The sequence below is a fragment of the Cyprinus carpio genome, chromosome A3 (assembly GCF_018340385.1).
Source record: "Cyprinus carpio isolate SPL01 chromosome A3, ASM1834038v1, whole genome shotgun sequence".
Classification (NCBI taxonomy): Eukaryota; Metazoa; Chordata; class Actinopteri; order Cypriniformes; family Cyprinidae; genus Cyprinus; species Cyprinus carpio.
Genome location: NC_056574.1, coordinates 6,456,994 through 6,474,155, shown reverse-complemented (window position 1 = coordinate 6,474,155; position 17,162 = coordinate 6,456,994). Strand labels below are relative to the sequence as shown.

The 17,162-nt window shown below is 40.3% G+C and overlaps 1 protein-coding gene across 1 annotated transcript; it reads left to right on the top strand.

Annotated features, from left to right (window-relative positions):
• The first annotated feature begins 71 nt into the window (after positions 1 to 71).
• LOC122138938 (nuclear factor 7, brain-like) lies at positions 72 to 10,983 on the top strand. The gene is made up of 6 exons (XM_042734504.1): positions 72 to 707; positions 862 to 957; positions 1,098 to 1,328; positions 1,407 to 1,429; positions 1,503 to 1,624; positions 9,758 to 10,983. Exons 1-6 carry the CDS (start codon positions 312 to 314, stop codon positions 10,240 to 10,242), a joined length of 1,353 nt encoding a protein of 450 aa, XP_042590438.1. The 5' UTR covers positions 72 to 311; the 3' UTR covers positions 10,243 to 10,983.
• Positions 10,984 to 17,162: the final 6,179 nt, after the last annotated feature.

The following is a 17,162-nucleotide window of genomic DNA, read 5'->3' as shown; positions in this document are numbered from 1 at the left end:
ATGCCGTCTGACCTGTTTTCCACACACCCAAAGGTGATCAGAAACTCCACCCTCTTACAACACTTACCAGGAAGAAACTGACTTGTTGTTTCTCTTTCTGTAATATTGACTCTGTGCTCATTTTCTTGGCAAGATCAAAAACGAATCAGCATTCAGCGAAGAATGAAGAAAAGTACTTTCAGGGTGGATTTTTGAGAAGTTTGTTTCTGAACAGACAGCAGATCTTTATAATTCTCATGATTATTCATTTTTTAAACCATTAATCAGAAAGTGAAAGTAAAGTTTAGATTGCTGGAGCTCAAACAGCAAAAATGGATTCACTCTCTGTGAAAGAACTTTCTTGTCCTGTGTGCTGTAAAATATTTAAGGCTCCTGTTGTTTTATCATGTAGTCACAGTTTCTGTAAAGAGTGTCTTCAACAGTTCTGGAGAATCAAGGGAACTCAGGAGTGTCCTGTCTGCAGGAGAAGATCCTCAAGAGATGATCCTCCATGTAATCTAGTGTTAAAAAACTTGTGTGAGTCATTCCAGAAAGAGAGAAAAGAGAGGCATTCATCGGAGTCTGAGGATCTCTGCAGTTTACACAGTGAGAAACTCAAACTCTTCTGTCTGGAGGACAAACAGCCGGTGTGTTTAGTGTGCAGAGATTCACAACAACACGACAATCACACATTCAGACCCATCGGTGAAGTTGTTCCAACGTACAGGGTAGGACAGATTTATTTCTGAATAACTAGAGGATTTTGCCATAAAGACAAATGTCTGTGATATTTGTCACACAGATATATGATACTATTTATCACATTCATGAACATACTACAAAAATCTCTAATGTCTTATAGATTTTCCTTTTAAATTTCAGGAGAATCTCAGTACAGCACTAAATTCCTTACAAGGCAAAGTTAAAGACAAAAAAAATATTGTAAGAGAGTTTGAGAAAACAGTTAAACACATTAAGGTGAGGAAACCAAACAACTTCATGATTTGTAAAGACATTCAATTAATATAAATTCGGTCTGTCCAGAAAGTTGGCTGTTGCTGTAGATGATGTCATGGGTTTTTCTTCAGATGCTTGAAGTGAATGTGGTTTGATTTCAGTATCAAGCTGATCAAACAGAGCATCAGATTAAACAGCAATTTGAGAAGCTTCATCAGTTTCTCAGAGATGAAGAAGAAGCTACAATCACTGCACTGAGGGAGGAAGAGGAGCAGAAGAAGATGATGATGAAGGAGAAGCTGGAGAAGATCAACACACACATCTCAGCTCTTTCACACACAATCAAAGACACGGAGGAGATGATGAAAGACAGTGACGTCTGCTTTCTGAAGGTCTGATTTCAGATCATTGATTGATTGATTGATTGATTGATTGAGTTGTTGATGATGAATTGTGTGTTTGTTCTGCAGAAGTTTCCAGACTCAATGGAAAGGTGAGTGATCTGCTGCTGTCTCTGCTCTCTCTGACCAAAGACACTTCAGTTCTGTTTCTGAATGTTCTTCCAGAGTCCAGATCTCATCACAGCCGGATCCACAGACTCCTTCTGGAGCTCTGATTCATGTGCCGCGTTACTTGGGCAACCTGCCCTTCAGAGTCTGGAAGAAGATGCAGGACATCGTCCAGAACAGTGAGTCTGGAGAAGATCTGAGCTCTTACACACACACACGCTGGAAATGATGCATGGGGAACAGTTACATTTCAGCATTATGTGTAAATAACCAGATGAGCTACTGCACCAAAATGAGCTTTAAAAAAGAGAAGGACAACTGATGTTTACAGTCCACATGATGTTTACAGTGACAGTGATACAGGAGATCTCTGCACTGTAAGAAAAAAAAAACCTGTAGAAAATATACATATATAACGATAATGTCCTGGCAGAAAATTAACAGTATTTTTTAACAGTATAGTTTACAGACATTTCCTTCAACCCTAAATCACTACACAAAGCAATGTGTAATATGGGTAAAAGTCCTGTAAAATATCAATGTGGAAAATTCCTTTTTATTAACACACTTTTCTTAAAGTATACAGTTCAGTTTGATTGTTTTTGTAAATAGCAGTTTTTGTTGACATGAGATGCACATATAATACATATACATGCAGTGCGGACAACAACGCCTTTTGGATATTACAGACGATTCTAAGGACCACCCACTGGTCCAAAGACCAAATTCAGTGGTGTGGACAAAGGTATTGTGCATGTATGTTTTTGCGCTTTGGTGAAAAAAAATCACTATAAATCATTAAAATTTGTCATCTACTTTAATTCTGACTACCATTTAATCTAACTCAAATTTCATGTAATTACGTTTAAATTACGTTTAAATTGTGTTGATAATTTAAACGCGTATTATAATATTGGTTGCAATATCTTTAATTTAGATATTGATTATTCTGAGTATAAGATATTTTCAACTTCAACTTCAACTTCCTTTATTTATAAAGCACTTTTAAGACCACTATGTGGAAACCAAAGTGCTGTACAAGAAGACTAAAAAAATAAAAAATAAGAATAAAATCAAGCATAAAACATTATAAACATACCACAACAACAACAACAACAAAGAACAAATTACAAAACACTATCAAATGCTAATGAAAAAAAAATGAGTTTTAAGCGCACTCTGAAATACAGGAAGTGTAGGAGAAGATTTTACAGACAGAGGAAGGTCATTCCAAAGTCTTGGAGCAGCAACAGAAAAGGCCCAATCACCTTTGCATTTTAAACGAGATCGAGGAACCATCAGATGTAACTGATCATTTGAATGCAAAGACCTATTAGATTGATGCAAACTGATTAAATCTGAAATATACTCTGGTGCTAAACCATGCAAAGCTTTAAAAACATATAATAGCACTTTATAATGAATCCTGTATCGTACAAGAAGCCAGTGTAATTAAATAAGCACAGGAGTAATATGCTCTCTCTTCTTAGTACCCGTTAAAAGCCTATCCGCTGAATTCTGAACAAGCTGCAGGCGGGAGAGAGAGGCCTGACTCACACCCAGATACAATGCATTACAATAATCCAAATGAGATGACACAAAAGCATGCACAACTTTCTCCAAGTCCTCAAAAGAAAGGATTGACTTCAACTTAGATATAGATCTAAGATGGAAAAAACTATTTTTAACAACGGCATTAATTTGTCAATCAAATTTGAGCTCTGAGTCAAAAATGACACCAAGGTTTTTCACTCTAGAAAGATTTTTCCCAGGAAGTAACCCCAAGCAGTCAGTGACATCATCCACACATCCCTTTTTACCAAATAAAATAAACTCAGACTTATTCTCATTCAGTTGAAGAAAATTATTAGCCAACCAACACTTAACCTCATCCAAACATTCATACAGAGACTGAATGGATAGATGATCCTTGCGCTTTAATGGTAAATAAATTTGTGAGTCATCAGCATAAAAATGATAATGAATGCCATGTTTTTCAAAAATTGATCCTAGAGGGAGCATATAAAGGGAGAACAAAACCGGTCCCAGGATTGAACCCTGAGGAACACCACACTTGAGAGGGCCAACAGATGAAGAGTAATTCCCTAGACTGACTGAAAAAAGTCCTATCTTTTAAATATGAAGAAAACCATTCTAAGGCTAAACCCTGAATGCCAATATGGTCTCTGAGGCGATCAATGAGAATCTTATGGTCAACTGTGTCAAATGCTGCGGTAAGATCTAAAAGTAACAGAACAACACAACTTCCAGAATCAGCGCCACGAAGAATATCATTAGTGATCCTCAAAAGAGCTGACTCCGTACTATGACCGACTCTAAATCCTGACTGAAATCTATCCGAAATGTTGTTCTTAACCAAAAAATCATTAAGCTGGGCATACACAATCTTCTCCAGTATCTTTGAAATAAAAGGCAATTTTGAAATGGGACGAAAATTATTCATATCAGAGGAGTCTAAACCAGCTTTTTTAAGAAGGGGCTGGATAACTGCATGTTTAAAACTTGGTGGAACAACACCTAATGTCAAGCTACTATTCATAATAGTTAGAATGCATGTACCAATAGAATGAACCACCTCTTTAAATAAAAGAGAAGGAATCACATCACAGGGAGACCTAGTGGGCTTCATGTGTGCAATTATTTCTTTGAGCTGTGGCAGACAGACAGGCATAAAACAAGTCACTTGATTTGGAGGAGCAGAGGGTACAATAAGATCATTAGTTACAGATGAAATCTGGGATCTGATTCCAGCAGTCTTATCAATGAAAAATTTTGAAAACTTTTCAAATATGTCAACAGAAGGAGAGAGTATGGCATAACAACAGCATGGAGAACAGTGTTTACAGTAGAAAAAAAGCACTCTAGGATTATGGAAATTCTTCAAGATAATATCAGAAAAATAATTAGATCTAGCTAATTTAACAGCTCATTGGTATTCACTCAAACAACTCTTCAAAATCTCATAAGAAACCTGTAGCTTATCTTTAAGCCATTTACGTTCAGCCTTCCTGCACTCTTGCCTGAGAGCACGGGTATTACTATTATTTCAATAAATTAAGTTCTAAACGTAGGTAGTCATTCTGTCCTGTCAATCATCACTACGCGCATAAATAAGCAGCAGTCATTACACCATCCAGCGACAATTCCTTCAGTATTTGGCTCCACCCTATCCTGTTAAACATGTCCCACCATGATAAACTCCAGCTATTTACCTTCGACAATGAATTTTCCTGTTCTGTGGAAGCTTGTTGAGTGACTCTTGAATCTCCCAACGGGGGCGTGACTTGAGCGATGAACATGCTGATTAGTTGAGTTCACGCAGCATTGTGATTTCAACCACTATTCATCCTCCACGTTAGCCGACAGCATTGGACAAAGCGTTGGGCCGAGGGAATAACAAATTGTGCCTCTTCCTCTGGGAATAATGGGGGGTATATCCAAACTGGCATTCAAAGGGGGATAGTCCGGTGGCCGAGGACTGGAGGGTGTTGTGGGCATATTCAGCCCAAATTATATAGGTGGTCCAAGACGTGGGATTGCTAGACGCCATGCACCGTAGGGTGGTCTCCAGATCCTGATTAATTCGTTCCGTCTGGCAATTAAACTCTGGATGGAACCCAGATGATAGGCTGGCTGTGGCCCCAATAAGCCTGCAGAAGGCTCCCCAGAACCGGGACGAGAACTGGTGATGTCCAGGGGAATACCAAATATCCGGAAGACATGGTTCATGAGGAGCTCCGCAGTCTCCTTGGCCGAAGGCAGCTTGGGCAGGGGAATGAACTGGGCAGCCTTAGAGAACCGGTCTACAACCATCAGGATGACCGTATTGCCCTGGGATGGCGGAAGCCCGGTAACAAAGTCCAGAGAAAGATGTGGCCATGGCCTGCGGGGGACAGGTAAGGGACGGAGCAGTCCCTGAGGTCACTGATGTGTAGACTTTCCTTGGTTGCACACAGGACAGGCCTCCACATGAACCTTAACATCCTTCTTGATGGACAGCCACCAAAACCGCCGTTGGAGAAAATTAAGGGTGTGGGCACTTTCTGGATGGCAAGTCAAGGGAGACTCATGAGCCCTCTGCAAGACCCGGGACAGAATTATTGATGTCAAAGGCTTCTCTTGTGTCTCAGGAGAGTAGGCTCTAGACAGTGCATCTGGCTTGACGTTCTTGGTGCCGGGTCTGTTAGATAGGAGAAACTGGAATCGATTAAAAAACAGTGACCATCTAACTTGCAGTGGGTTCAACCGCTTAACCTGCTGGAGATACTCTAGGTTTTTGTGGCCCGTGAGAACCTGGAAAGGGTGCTGGGCCCCCTCGAGCCAGTGGCGCCACTCCTCCAAGGCCAGTTTTACTGCGAGCAACTCACGATCCCCCACGTGGTAGTTGCGCTCGGCATCCGACAGGCGACGAGACATGAAGGCGCAAGGGTGTAATTTTCCATCTTCACCTCTCTGTGACAGGATGGCCCCTACCCCCACCTCTGAGGCATCCACCTCCACCACAAAAGGTCTGTCTGGGTTAGGGATCAAAAGAATGGGAGCGGAAGTGAAGGGGAATATCGTCAAGGTATACAAAGATGAATTGATTAAGCAGGTCCCGGAGGACGTCATTAATTAGCCCTTGGAATACTGCAGGGGGAATTGGTGAGCCCGAACGGCATTACGAGATACTCATAGTGGCCTGTGGGGGTGTTGAAGGCAGTCTTCCATTCGTCTCCCTGCCGGATCCGCACAAGATGGTAAGCATTGCTGAGATCCAGTTTAGTGAAAACGGAAGCCCCTTGAAGCAGTTCAAAGGCTGTGGCCATGAGAGGTAGGGGGTATTGATTCCGAACCGTGATTTTGTTGAGGCCCCGGTAATCAATACAAGGCCTAAGACCCCCGTCTTTCTTCTGAACAAAGAAGAAACCTGCACCAGCTGGGAAGGTTGAGGCACGGATGATACCGGCTGCCAAGGACTCCTTAATGTAGAGATCCATAGCCAAGTGCTCTGGGGGAGACAAGGAGAAGATCCGGCCCCTGGGAGGGCAGGAGCCAGGGAGTAATTCAATAGCACAGTCGTAAGTGCAGTGAGGTGGTAAGGAGGTAGCCCGGGACTTGCTGAACACTGCCTTGAACTGATGATAAACACTGGGAACTCGGGAGAGGTTGACTAGGGGCTGGGGGACTCTGAAGTAGGCAGGAGAGTTGGCAAGTAGAACCCCAGCTTAGAATAGTGCCAGTGGGCCAGTCAATATGGGAATTATGTCTGCGCAGCCAAGGGTGACCCAGGATAACAGGGTACTCAGGGGAGTCAATAAGATAGAAGGTCTCCTCCTGCTGGTGTTGAAAGATGGTAAGTCGCAGGGACAGAGTGGCCTCTGTTACTTTGCCCGGTTCCAGAGGTCTGCCATCCAAAGCGGTAACTGCCTGGGGGTGAGGAAGAAGTTGGGTAGGGATCTTAAGTTTCTTAGCCAAGGTTAGATCTAAAAAGTTGCCTGCGGCCCCAGAATCGATCATAGCCTGGACCTGATGCTGGTGCCCCTCCCAGGACAAAGTGGCTGGAACTGCTAGGACGGCATTAGCAGGAGGAGCTCTAATTTTCCCCATCACAGCCCTCCTGTTGCTGTACGGGGACAGGTGTTTCCTGAGAGCTCGGGGCAAGAGGAACGGAAGTGGTCAGAAGCACCGCAGTAGAGGCAACGACGCTCCCTCATGCGACGTTCCCCCTCGTTGGGAGAAAGCCTGGAATGTTCTGGATGAAGGAATACAAACTGGAGAAACAGACCTCCTCAGAGGAACTTGGGACTGAGACTCCTTGCAACGAGCTGCCCTCCGCTCTCTCAGGCGATTGTCTAGGCGGATGGCCATCGCTATGAGGGACTCAAGATCCTCAGCTGGTTCTCGAGTGGCTAACTCATCTTGAAGGGGCTCAGTCAACCCTCCCTGAAAGCAGACCCTCAGTGCTTGGAAGCCTCCTGACCACTGACAGGATGATCAAACACTTGCTTAAATTCTTCCACGAATGCCACGTAGGACTTACAACAGGCATCCTGGGATTGCCACACTGCGGAGGCCCAAGAGAGCGCCTTGTCTTAGAGAAGGGTAATAATGTAAGCAATCTTAGAGCGATCCGTGGGAAAACTTGAGGGTTGGAGCTCGAAGGTGAGAGAGCACTGGGTGAGGAAACCCTGGCAGTAACTGGGATCTCCAAAAAAGAGCTTAGGAGGAGGTAGTCACTCCTCCACAACAGAAGAACTCACAACACCACTCGGAGGTGATACAGATGAAGGTGAAGAACCCGGGAGGTGTTCGAATAACTGGCGGATAGAACTCATCACATCGGTCAGGAGTTGAGAATGTTTGGCCATTAGCTCCTCTTGTCGGCTGAGAACAGCTTCATGGCGCTGAAAAGATGCAATCACTGCCAACAGGTCATTGGAACTGAGTGTTTCTGGGTCCATGAGTGACTTGTTTTTTCTGTCACGAGCCGGGCTAGGACTCGGGTCTCTGGTGTGGTGGTTGAGAGATCTGCCACTAGGCCACGGAAGCTGTAATGTTGGACCCAAACGAAGTACTCAAGGCAGTACTCCAGGCAATGTTGGTTTATTTAAAAAAAAAAAGTCTTTGCGAGCCAAAAAGCCAACAAAAGTTCTTCTCAGACAGAGGAATTAATAACATAAAGCCACAAAGGAAAATAACTCCACGAGAGGAGAAAACAAAACTAGAGCACATAAACAATCAAATAACTAAGAACACCTTACTTGAGGTAGCTTGGAAAGACTGGGAAATACAAAGCAGGTAGCACACAGCCAAGACTCAAAAACCAAGTGTTAAACAAAGGAAAAACTCAGTTAAAATACTCTAGGAGAAACAAGGCACAGGTGACCTGGATAATGCTAACAAGAGTAAACGAGGAAGAATTAAGGCAGGAGGGAAAACAGGGGACCTCTAGAGGCATGGAGACAAACTACAGGAGGTCGAATGCTGACGTATGTGTGTCTGTTCACTACTGTGTCTGTGTACTTGGATGGGTTAAATGCAGAGCACAAATTCTGAGTATGGGTCACCATACTTGGCTACACTTCACTTAATTTGAAATCTGCATTTTTGTTTATTTCACCTTGCATATTCCCACTATGACCACTGGCAGCAGAGGATCACTCATGGTCGCATTTACTATTTCCACTCTGTAATATAGCTCTTTTCATGTGTTTTGCTTTTGGATTAATATTTAGAGATAATAAAAAAAACATTATAATATTTAAAAATCACTTTTTTGTCAAAGTTCAGCATTATTTTGTACTGAAGTATGAAGTAGCAAGAGTTTTTAAGAAACTCATTGGGTCTACGTGAATCACTACGTGTAAATCAAACGGCCATTCACAAACATATTGTGAATTTTTTTTCTTTTTTTCTTTTTTCTTTTTTTAGCTATCCACCTTACTTTTCCCGTAAGTGTGGTCAGTGGGCACAGCCATTTATAAATTTTAAGGCTCTGGCTTGTGGTATCATTCGCTTTGAGCTATTTTTAGCTGGAAAAAAAATGGCTCGTTTTGCTGCTTGATATGGCAAATTGGTTTGCCTTACCATATTATTTTAGTGTATTATCTTTATAATGAACACACTGGTTTGTCGTGCAAACAGTTTTACCATTTACTGAACTTTGTTATTCTTCTCGTTGTTTCCCTGCAGCAGCTAATGAACCAGAAGTCTCGCCCATTTACAGTAAACACCTTACTTCCGCACTGAAAAATAAGTTGGATTGAGATACTAAGAAATGAACTGATATTAACGTTAATACCCTCTTAGGTTATTATGTTAGATTATGTTAAATGTTGAATGATTTCAATGAAAGTTAAAAATACTACTACTACTAATAATAATAATAGGGTAAGCTTAACCAATCTTTTAGTTGACTTGGAGATTGCTGTCCTCATTTTAATGCATTGTTTTCCTTTTCCCCCTTGTCTTTTGTTTTCTGTCTGTGGCAGTAATGTGTCGAAGGGTGAGCGGTTGATATACTCAGTTTATAATAAATAAATTTTTGAACTCATAAAAACTCATTAAAATGGTAAACAACCATTAAATAAAAATGTTTCATTACATTATTTTAATAACTAAACTTTTGATTATTTATAACATTTTATTAAAGATTTTCAAAGAATAATTTCGGCAAAATGGTGCTAACCTATGTGCAGCACCCCTATGGACTGCATACCCTATTTTTGTGCCACTGATCTGTCTATGCTTCACTCTTGACCATTAGATGAACATCAGAATAAAAGCAGCTGTTGATTGTGTCTCATCAGCTCCTGTAATTCTGGATCCAAACACGGCTCATCCAGATCTCATCCTGTCTGAAGATCTGACCAGTCTGAGATGGAGTGAGTACACTCAACCACTTCCTGATAATCCAGAGAGATTTGACGTCTATCGCTGTGTTCTGGGTTCAGAGGGTTTTAACTCAGGAACACATTGCTGGGATGTGGAGGTTAAAGAAAGTCGATGCTGGGGTTTGGGAGTAGCTACAGCATCAAACCAGAGGAAAGGAGAGGATTTCTTTAACACTGACGTCTGCTGTGTGCAGTACAGACTGTATAAATGGTCTGGTTTTCCAGTCAAACAGAAGCTTGAGTGTGTGAGAGTTCGTCTGGACTATGACAGAGGAACAGTGTTATTCTCTGATCCTGTAACTAACACACATCTACACACATTCACAACCACCTTCACTGACACTCTCTTCCCATTCTTTCATAGTTATTCTCATATAAGGATCTTACCGTTCAATAGTTAATAGTCTAAATGTTAGACCTGTAGGTCTGGATCTTCCTGCTTTCATCATGTTTCCAATATTTAATCCATATCACATGAGTAGAGTGCTTTTGATCTGAATATCTGTACAGCTGTGTTTGGGCTGCAGCTGATCACATGACTGATATCAGCTCTACAGACACACTGACAAATTGCTTTCATACAACGGATCAGACACCTATGTTTAAATATGTTATTTTTGTTTCAAATTAAGGCAAAGTGGGATTAAGCATTGAAAATTTGAAAAAAAAAAAAAAATCGAATTATTTTGATTATTATATGCATTGCAGTTGTTTGGTTAATATTTTTTTTAGTATGCTGCTAAGTGAAGTTTAGGTGAGTGACATTTCTGCTATTTTAACGTTTGTTTCAAATGTCCTTTGTTTCTGATGGGACTGAATATGAATATGATTCATTGGGGTGCAAAACGGTTTTAACGCATGTTTTGTACTTTAGTAGTCAATTGTTCTGTGAAGCTTCAAATGCACCAACAAACATGGCACAATAAATAAATGGAAATAAAGTGTCTTGAGTTTTTATAATCAATGCTTGTGTTCTTCAATGTGCTTTTGAATGCATTTTGTCTGACCTGCTGCACAACAGAATGTACCAAAAGAAGATCAGAAACTGATCCACCCTTTTAAAACACTCTTCTGTCTGGAGGACAGTTTAGAAGAATCAGAATCAGAATAAGAAAGAGCTTTATTGCCAAGTATGCTTGCACATACAAGGAATTTGTTTTAGTGACATAAGCTTCCAGTACACAGAGACAACAACACACAGACAAAAAAAAAAAAAAAAAAAAAAAAAAAAATTGCAAATAAATAAATTGTATAAACAGTTTTGCTATAGATGATAATGGAATAGAATTGAGTAAGATGCAGGAATGTACTAGGATGGAGGGGTAACAAATAAATATAAGGATATTGCACATTTTTATTGCATAAGTGGGGAACCTTTAACTATTCATGAGGTAGATTGCCTGTGGGAAGAAACTGTTCTTGTGCCTGACTGTCCTGGTATTTGCGGCTCTGCAGTGCCGGCCAGATGGGGTAACTTGGATGAGAGGGATCCAGAGTGATTTTCTGAGCCCTTTTCCTCACTCTGGATGTATACAGTTCTTGAAGGGTGGGCAGGGGAGCACCAATAATCCTTTCAACAGTCCGAACCATTCTCTGTAGTCTTCTGATATGGAAGCAGATTAGTCTCAAATATAATTCACGCAAAAAACATGATTCACACATGCGTAGACAATTTCACATGCAAGAAACCTAATTCACGTACACACAAAAAAAAAATTCACGTGCGTGAAAAAAATATATATATTCACAAAAAGCAATTCACATGCGCAAAATAAAATTAAATATTCATAAAATACATTTCACAAATGCAAAACACATTTCGTAGATATACAACTGTGCACATAAACCTTTGAATGTTTAAAATGTACGAGTGTCTGAATGTACAAATCGTCATTTACTACGAATCCACTCGGATTTGTGTGTGTGTGTTTTTGAGACTTTCCTGGCAGAGCTCTCTTCCCACGTGGGTCTGTCGTACTCTTTAGCCAATCAGATTCGAGCTTACCATTCAACCAATCATATCATAAGCCACTGAGAGTGCATTCAAGGAGCACGATTCTGCGCACCTTTTGCGCAATATGGATTAATTAGAACGGAAATTAAGCCTTTACATCAGTAATCCCATAGACAGTAAAAGAAATGGACACAGCGACCCAATTGGAACTCAATTGAGACAAGTGAAGCCCATTTTTAGCGATTTTTAGCACTTCCGTTTCTGACGCACAGACTCAAACAAAGGAAGCTTCTGCCATTATTGTGACTTCATCTGAACATGTGCAAAACTACACTCCTTGAATGCACTCTCAGTTGGCTTATGATATGATTGGTTGAATGGTAAGCTCGCATCTGATTGGCTAAAGAGTACGACAGACCCACGTGGGAAGAGAGCTCTGCCAGGAAAGTCTCAAAAACACACACACACAAATTCGAGTGGATTCGTAGTAAATGACGATTTGTACATTCAGACACTCGTACATTTTAAACATTCAAAGGTTTTTGTGCACAGTTGTATATTTTGTGTGTACGTGAATTAGGTTTCATGCATGTGAAATTGTCTACGCATGTGTGAATTGTGTTTTTTGCGTGAATTATATTTGAGACTAATCTGCTTCCATATTCTGATGTCTGATTTTGTAGCTGAACCAAACCAGACAGTTATTGAAGTGCACAGGACAGACTCGATGGCTGAGTAGAACTGTTTCAGCAGCTCCTGTGGCAGGTTAAACTTCCTCAGCTGGCGAAGGAAGTAAAACATTTGTTGGGCCTTTTTAACAATGTGCTTGTCCCACTTCAGCTCCTGAGAGAGGGTGGTTCCCAGGAATCTGAATGACTCCACTGCAGCCACAGTGCTGTCTATGATGGTGAGTGGGGGGAATGCAGGGAAAACAATTCAACACATCAAGGTGAGGAAACAGAATCAAGAGTCAAATACATTTTCATCACGAGTGTAGGATCTATTATACAATCTTTGGATCACTATACATGATTTTATTTTATTTTTTTCATTTAATGTAATGTTTTCCAGTATTTCCACTTGAGCTCAGTTCGGCATGCCACGATTAGAAAACATTCTTGGCCCAGGATTCTCATGTTGTATGTACTGTAAACACTTGCGTTACCCTGGCAATGATGGACTGATGATGATGGACTGATTTGTATTACGAGCTCTGTTAACAGCCCCACATTGGAAAATGAAACCAGGGCCCAGCTGCATGAACTAGTTTGACTGACTAGCAGTTAGCCAAAGGGTAATCAGTCTTACTTTTCGGATTCAAATTAAACTAATTTACTTTTTTGTAACTGAAAAGCTATGACCAGTCTTGAAGAAAAAAATGTTTTATTTCAAACTTTTTAAGACTAGTCTAAGCAGTTTATTGAGGAAGAGGAGCAGAAGAAGCAGATGATGAAGGAGAAGCTGGAGGAGATCAACACACACATCTCAGCTCTTTCACACACAATCAAAGACACGGAGGAGATGATGAAAGACAGTGATGTCTGCTTTCTGAAGGTCTGATTTCAGATCATTGTTTGATTGATTGATTTGTTGATCAATGGTGTGTTTGTTCTGCAGAAGTTTCCAGACTCAATGGAAAGGTGAGTGATCTGCTGCTGTCTCTGCTCTCTCTGCTTCTGATCCAAATCCACTGCAGTTCTGATCCTGAATGTTCTTCCAGAGTCCAGATCTCATCACAGCCGGATCCACAGACTCCTTCTGGAGCTTTGATTCATGTGCCGCGTTACTTGGGCAACCTGCCCTTCAGAATCTGTAAGAAGATGCAGGACATCGTCCAGAACAGTGTGATCTGAGCTCTTACACACACACACACTGGAAATGATGCTTGGGGGAGGATTTTCAGATTTTAGCATTATGTGCATTACAGGGGCATTTTCTCCAAAGAGGCATGGGAGGCAGTGTCTCCTCAAAAAATGGATGAGAAAATTATTGATATTACAAAAATAAAACAATGCAATTGTTACTAAATGTGACATTAAAAGTGTAAAAGTCACTCATTTTTATAAAGTAACAATGCCCAACAGCGACACCCGCAGGTAAAGTTACAGCGGAGACATGCCTCCATCACGCTGTTTGGATATGATTGGTTTGTGCGATAAATCCTGCCTCTTGTTTTTGTGTGAGCTCTCAGACTAAAAGAAGAAAATGAGGGCGTTAATGGGAAGAGTTATTATAAAGTAAGAAAGTAGCTCACCCGCTTACTCCCGATTATGGGACACAATACTCGGATAAACGTCACATCATCGCTTTTTATGTCACGTCAAAATCAAACTTGAAATGTAAGTAAATTAATTGATTCATCATTAAGACACTTCCGGAAGGATGCATTAAACTAGACAAAGCGGTTTAATAAAGGATGTACTGCTCTGGTAGATTAGCTATACCAAATTTTACTATACCAATATTTTTTTAATTGCCTGTTAAAGTTTCATATTTGAACATTACACAGCACACTGATCCTTTAATAATGCATTTGCGCACAAACACAAATACTGCCCCAAGAAAATATTGATTTTAAGAACTTTTAACTTGTACCGATATTTTGAATTAGCCTTTGAGCTAAGCTCTATTGCATGGTCAAAAAAAAAAAACTTCAGTGTTTTGTGTTTGTTTTTCTCCCTGTGACCCAGTGTTCATCCTCATGTTGATTAATTTGATTCCAGGTGTTCCCCGTTTGTTTTCATTAGTCCCAGGTGTTCCTCGTCCTCCCCTTATCAAGTCCTGTATAAATAGTGTTTCCTGTGTTCAGTCTAGCATCCGGTATTGTTGATGTCTACACTTTGTGCTGTGAGTCCCTGTGATGTGAATAAATTCCTTGTTGATGTACTCCTGGTCTTCTGGTCTCCTCGCTCCCTGTTCCCTCACAGTAGCAGAAAAACCTGACACTTACCTTGCTAATGGTTTGACAGAACCCACTGATCTAATGGGTTTTTTTTTTTTTTTTTTTTTTTGCATGGAATGTAAATGTGACGTCCCACTTTAAAATTTTTATTTATTTATTTATTTTAATTTGAGAGACTCAAGTTTGATTTAACAACAAATCTAAATACGAACAAAAAGAAATAGAGAAATGACAGTTTGATTTAATTATTATTACCATCGCTATAACTCGTCACATATGGACGCTTGGTCAGGACCCCTTGGCGTCACATTTTAACGCACTGGGTACCCCTTTGGCGTCATTTTTCAACGAGCAGGGCAGTCTGATAGACTTCTATGGAACCCTGAACCCGAGCCTGCGGCGCTGAAATTTGACGTCTTGGGTAAGCGCACCGCAGCCCGTTGTCTGCTGTGGATGGATCAAGACTACAATAAATACGAATAGATAGGAATAGGCTACAATAAATGATCTATGCCGAGGCTGGTCAAATGGCGTCCACCATATCATCTTTATCTGGCCACCCAACTGGGTTTTAATGTTAAGAAATCCCTCGCAGTCTGATATCAAAGCGCCCTCTGAGAAAAAGGGGGAGCGTTCATCGTGTTTTTTAACAGCATTCAGCGGTGAGTTTAACAACGCTCTACTGCAGGTAGAACAGCATTCTGATGTGAGTTTAACCAAAACAACGCTCTACTGCAGGTAGAACAGCATTCTGATGTGAGTTTAACCAAAACAACGCTCAACTGCAGGTAAAACACTATTCAGAGGTGAGTTTAGCAACGCTCCGCGGTGCGTGCAGTAAGCAGTTTAAGCGTTTTCTGCCCGGTCACAGGGTAAGTGACTAATTATAGGTGATGCATGCTGGATAATGTTTTTTTTTTATATATAGGAGTCTGGTATTGATAAATAAATGTATACGTCATTGTATGGCGCGATCGTGATCCCAAGGTCCATTGCAAAATAAAAACCCCACTCGGTAATTAGAAAAGTTAATTAAAAGAGATTGAGACTGTTCTTAAATTTACACAATAAAAACTGTAGAATCAGGACAAGTTGTGTTTAAGCGCATCAAAGCACATTTTCGCGAATAGACGTCAGCTTTGCCTCACCGTTTTTGCAGTAGGCTAGCAAAGTTAGCTAATTAAATTCAAAGTATTTTTTTTTTCACATATAAACATTCACCTAAAACACTTCATTAACCAACCAAACATAACTAAATAAAATCAAACTAATTAAATTCAAACAAATATAAACATCACATATAAACATGAAGGTGCAATCATGGGGAATACAAGATTTTCAGTACTGATGTGTTTCCAGTTACCTATTTTACATTAGCTCAAACTATTAAGCCATTTTAGCTAACATTATAAATGGTCAGGCCAGTAATTGTTTAAAATCCACGGATAATTTGATAATTTGATAATAAATGCCTAAATATTATCTATAATAAACAGTAGAAACAAATTCATAACAACAACATTATTGTGTCTCAGCACAATATCTCACTATAAAATAAATAATTTAAATGTTCTTTCAGAGGTTATATAGGAGGCTATGTTGAACATTGCAACTTTTCTATTTCTTTCTTTTGTATTAAAATAACAAAATTCCACCTGCCCAAGCCCATTTATTCACACATGGTGCAACCCAAAATCAACCAAATGGGTGGAAAAACTGTCCAATCTGGCAACATTGATGAAGAATACTGGTGTAAAGTGTAAGGCACAGGTGTCAAACTCAATTCCCAGAGGGTCGCAGCCCTGCAGAATTTAGTTCCAACCCTAATTAAATGCACCTTACTCAGCTAATCGAGTCCTTAAGGCTTATTTGAAAGTTAAAGGTATGTTTGCTGGAGCAGGGCTGAGCCCCTTCCGGAACTGAGTTTGACACCTCTGGTGTAAGGTGTTCAATTTTTAATATATTTTTGTTTTCTCTCTCATCAGGTCTTTTAAATTTGCCTGCTCTTTATTCTAAACCCCGACCACAAATACAGACAAACATACTCACTCACTCACACAATAAAGGCACTTTTAAGAGCCACGTCTGTCCTGTTTACCTGTCTGTGCTATAGTTTACTTGTCACTCTCTTTTTAGCTCGCTCTATATCTTTATCTTTATTTTCATCTTTATTTGTTTTATTTGACCATCTCTCCAGTTCTCTTAATAGTTCCTAAAAATCCTCTTTATTTTAACAGTTTGTCCATCTGTTGTTTGTTTTTGTGTATATTTCTTGTCTAGTCATGACAAGGCCCAAATTCAGGTCCTGCCCTTCTTGCCAGACTCCCAATCAGGCAAGCAGGAAAACTTGTCATGTCTGCTTTGGAAGCCTGTCCACCAAAAAAAAAAGAAAAGAAAAAGTGGCATCACTGGATAGCCAGTGGGGGAAATCTGTCCTTAAAAGCAGAAATGCTGGGCGTATAATT

Bases quoted from the DNA above. Each gene is read 5' to 3' on its own strand.
- LOC122138938 (XM_042734504.1), top strand. From the start codon at position 312: ATGGATTCACTCTCTGTGAAAGAACTTTCTTGTCCTGTGTGCTGTAAA. The intron at 708-861 runs GTAGGACAGATT...TTTAAATTTCAG, and splicing joins AAGTTGTTCCAACGTACAGG to GAGAATCTCAGTACAGCACT. The intron at 1,430-1,502 runs GTGAGTGATCTG...ATGTTCTTCCAG, and splicing joins TTTCCAGACTCAATGGAAAG to AGTCCAGATCTCATCACAGC.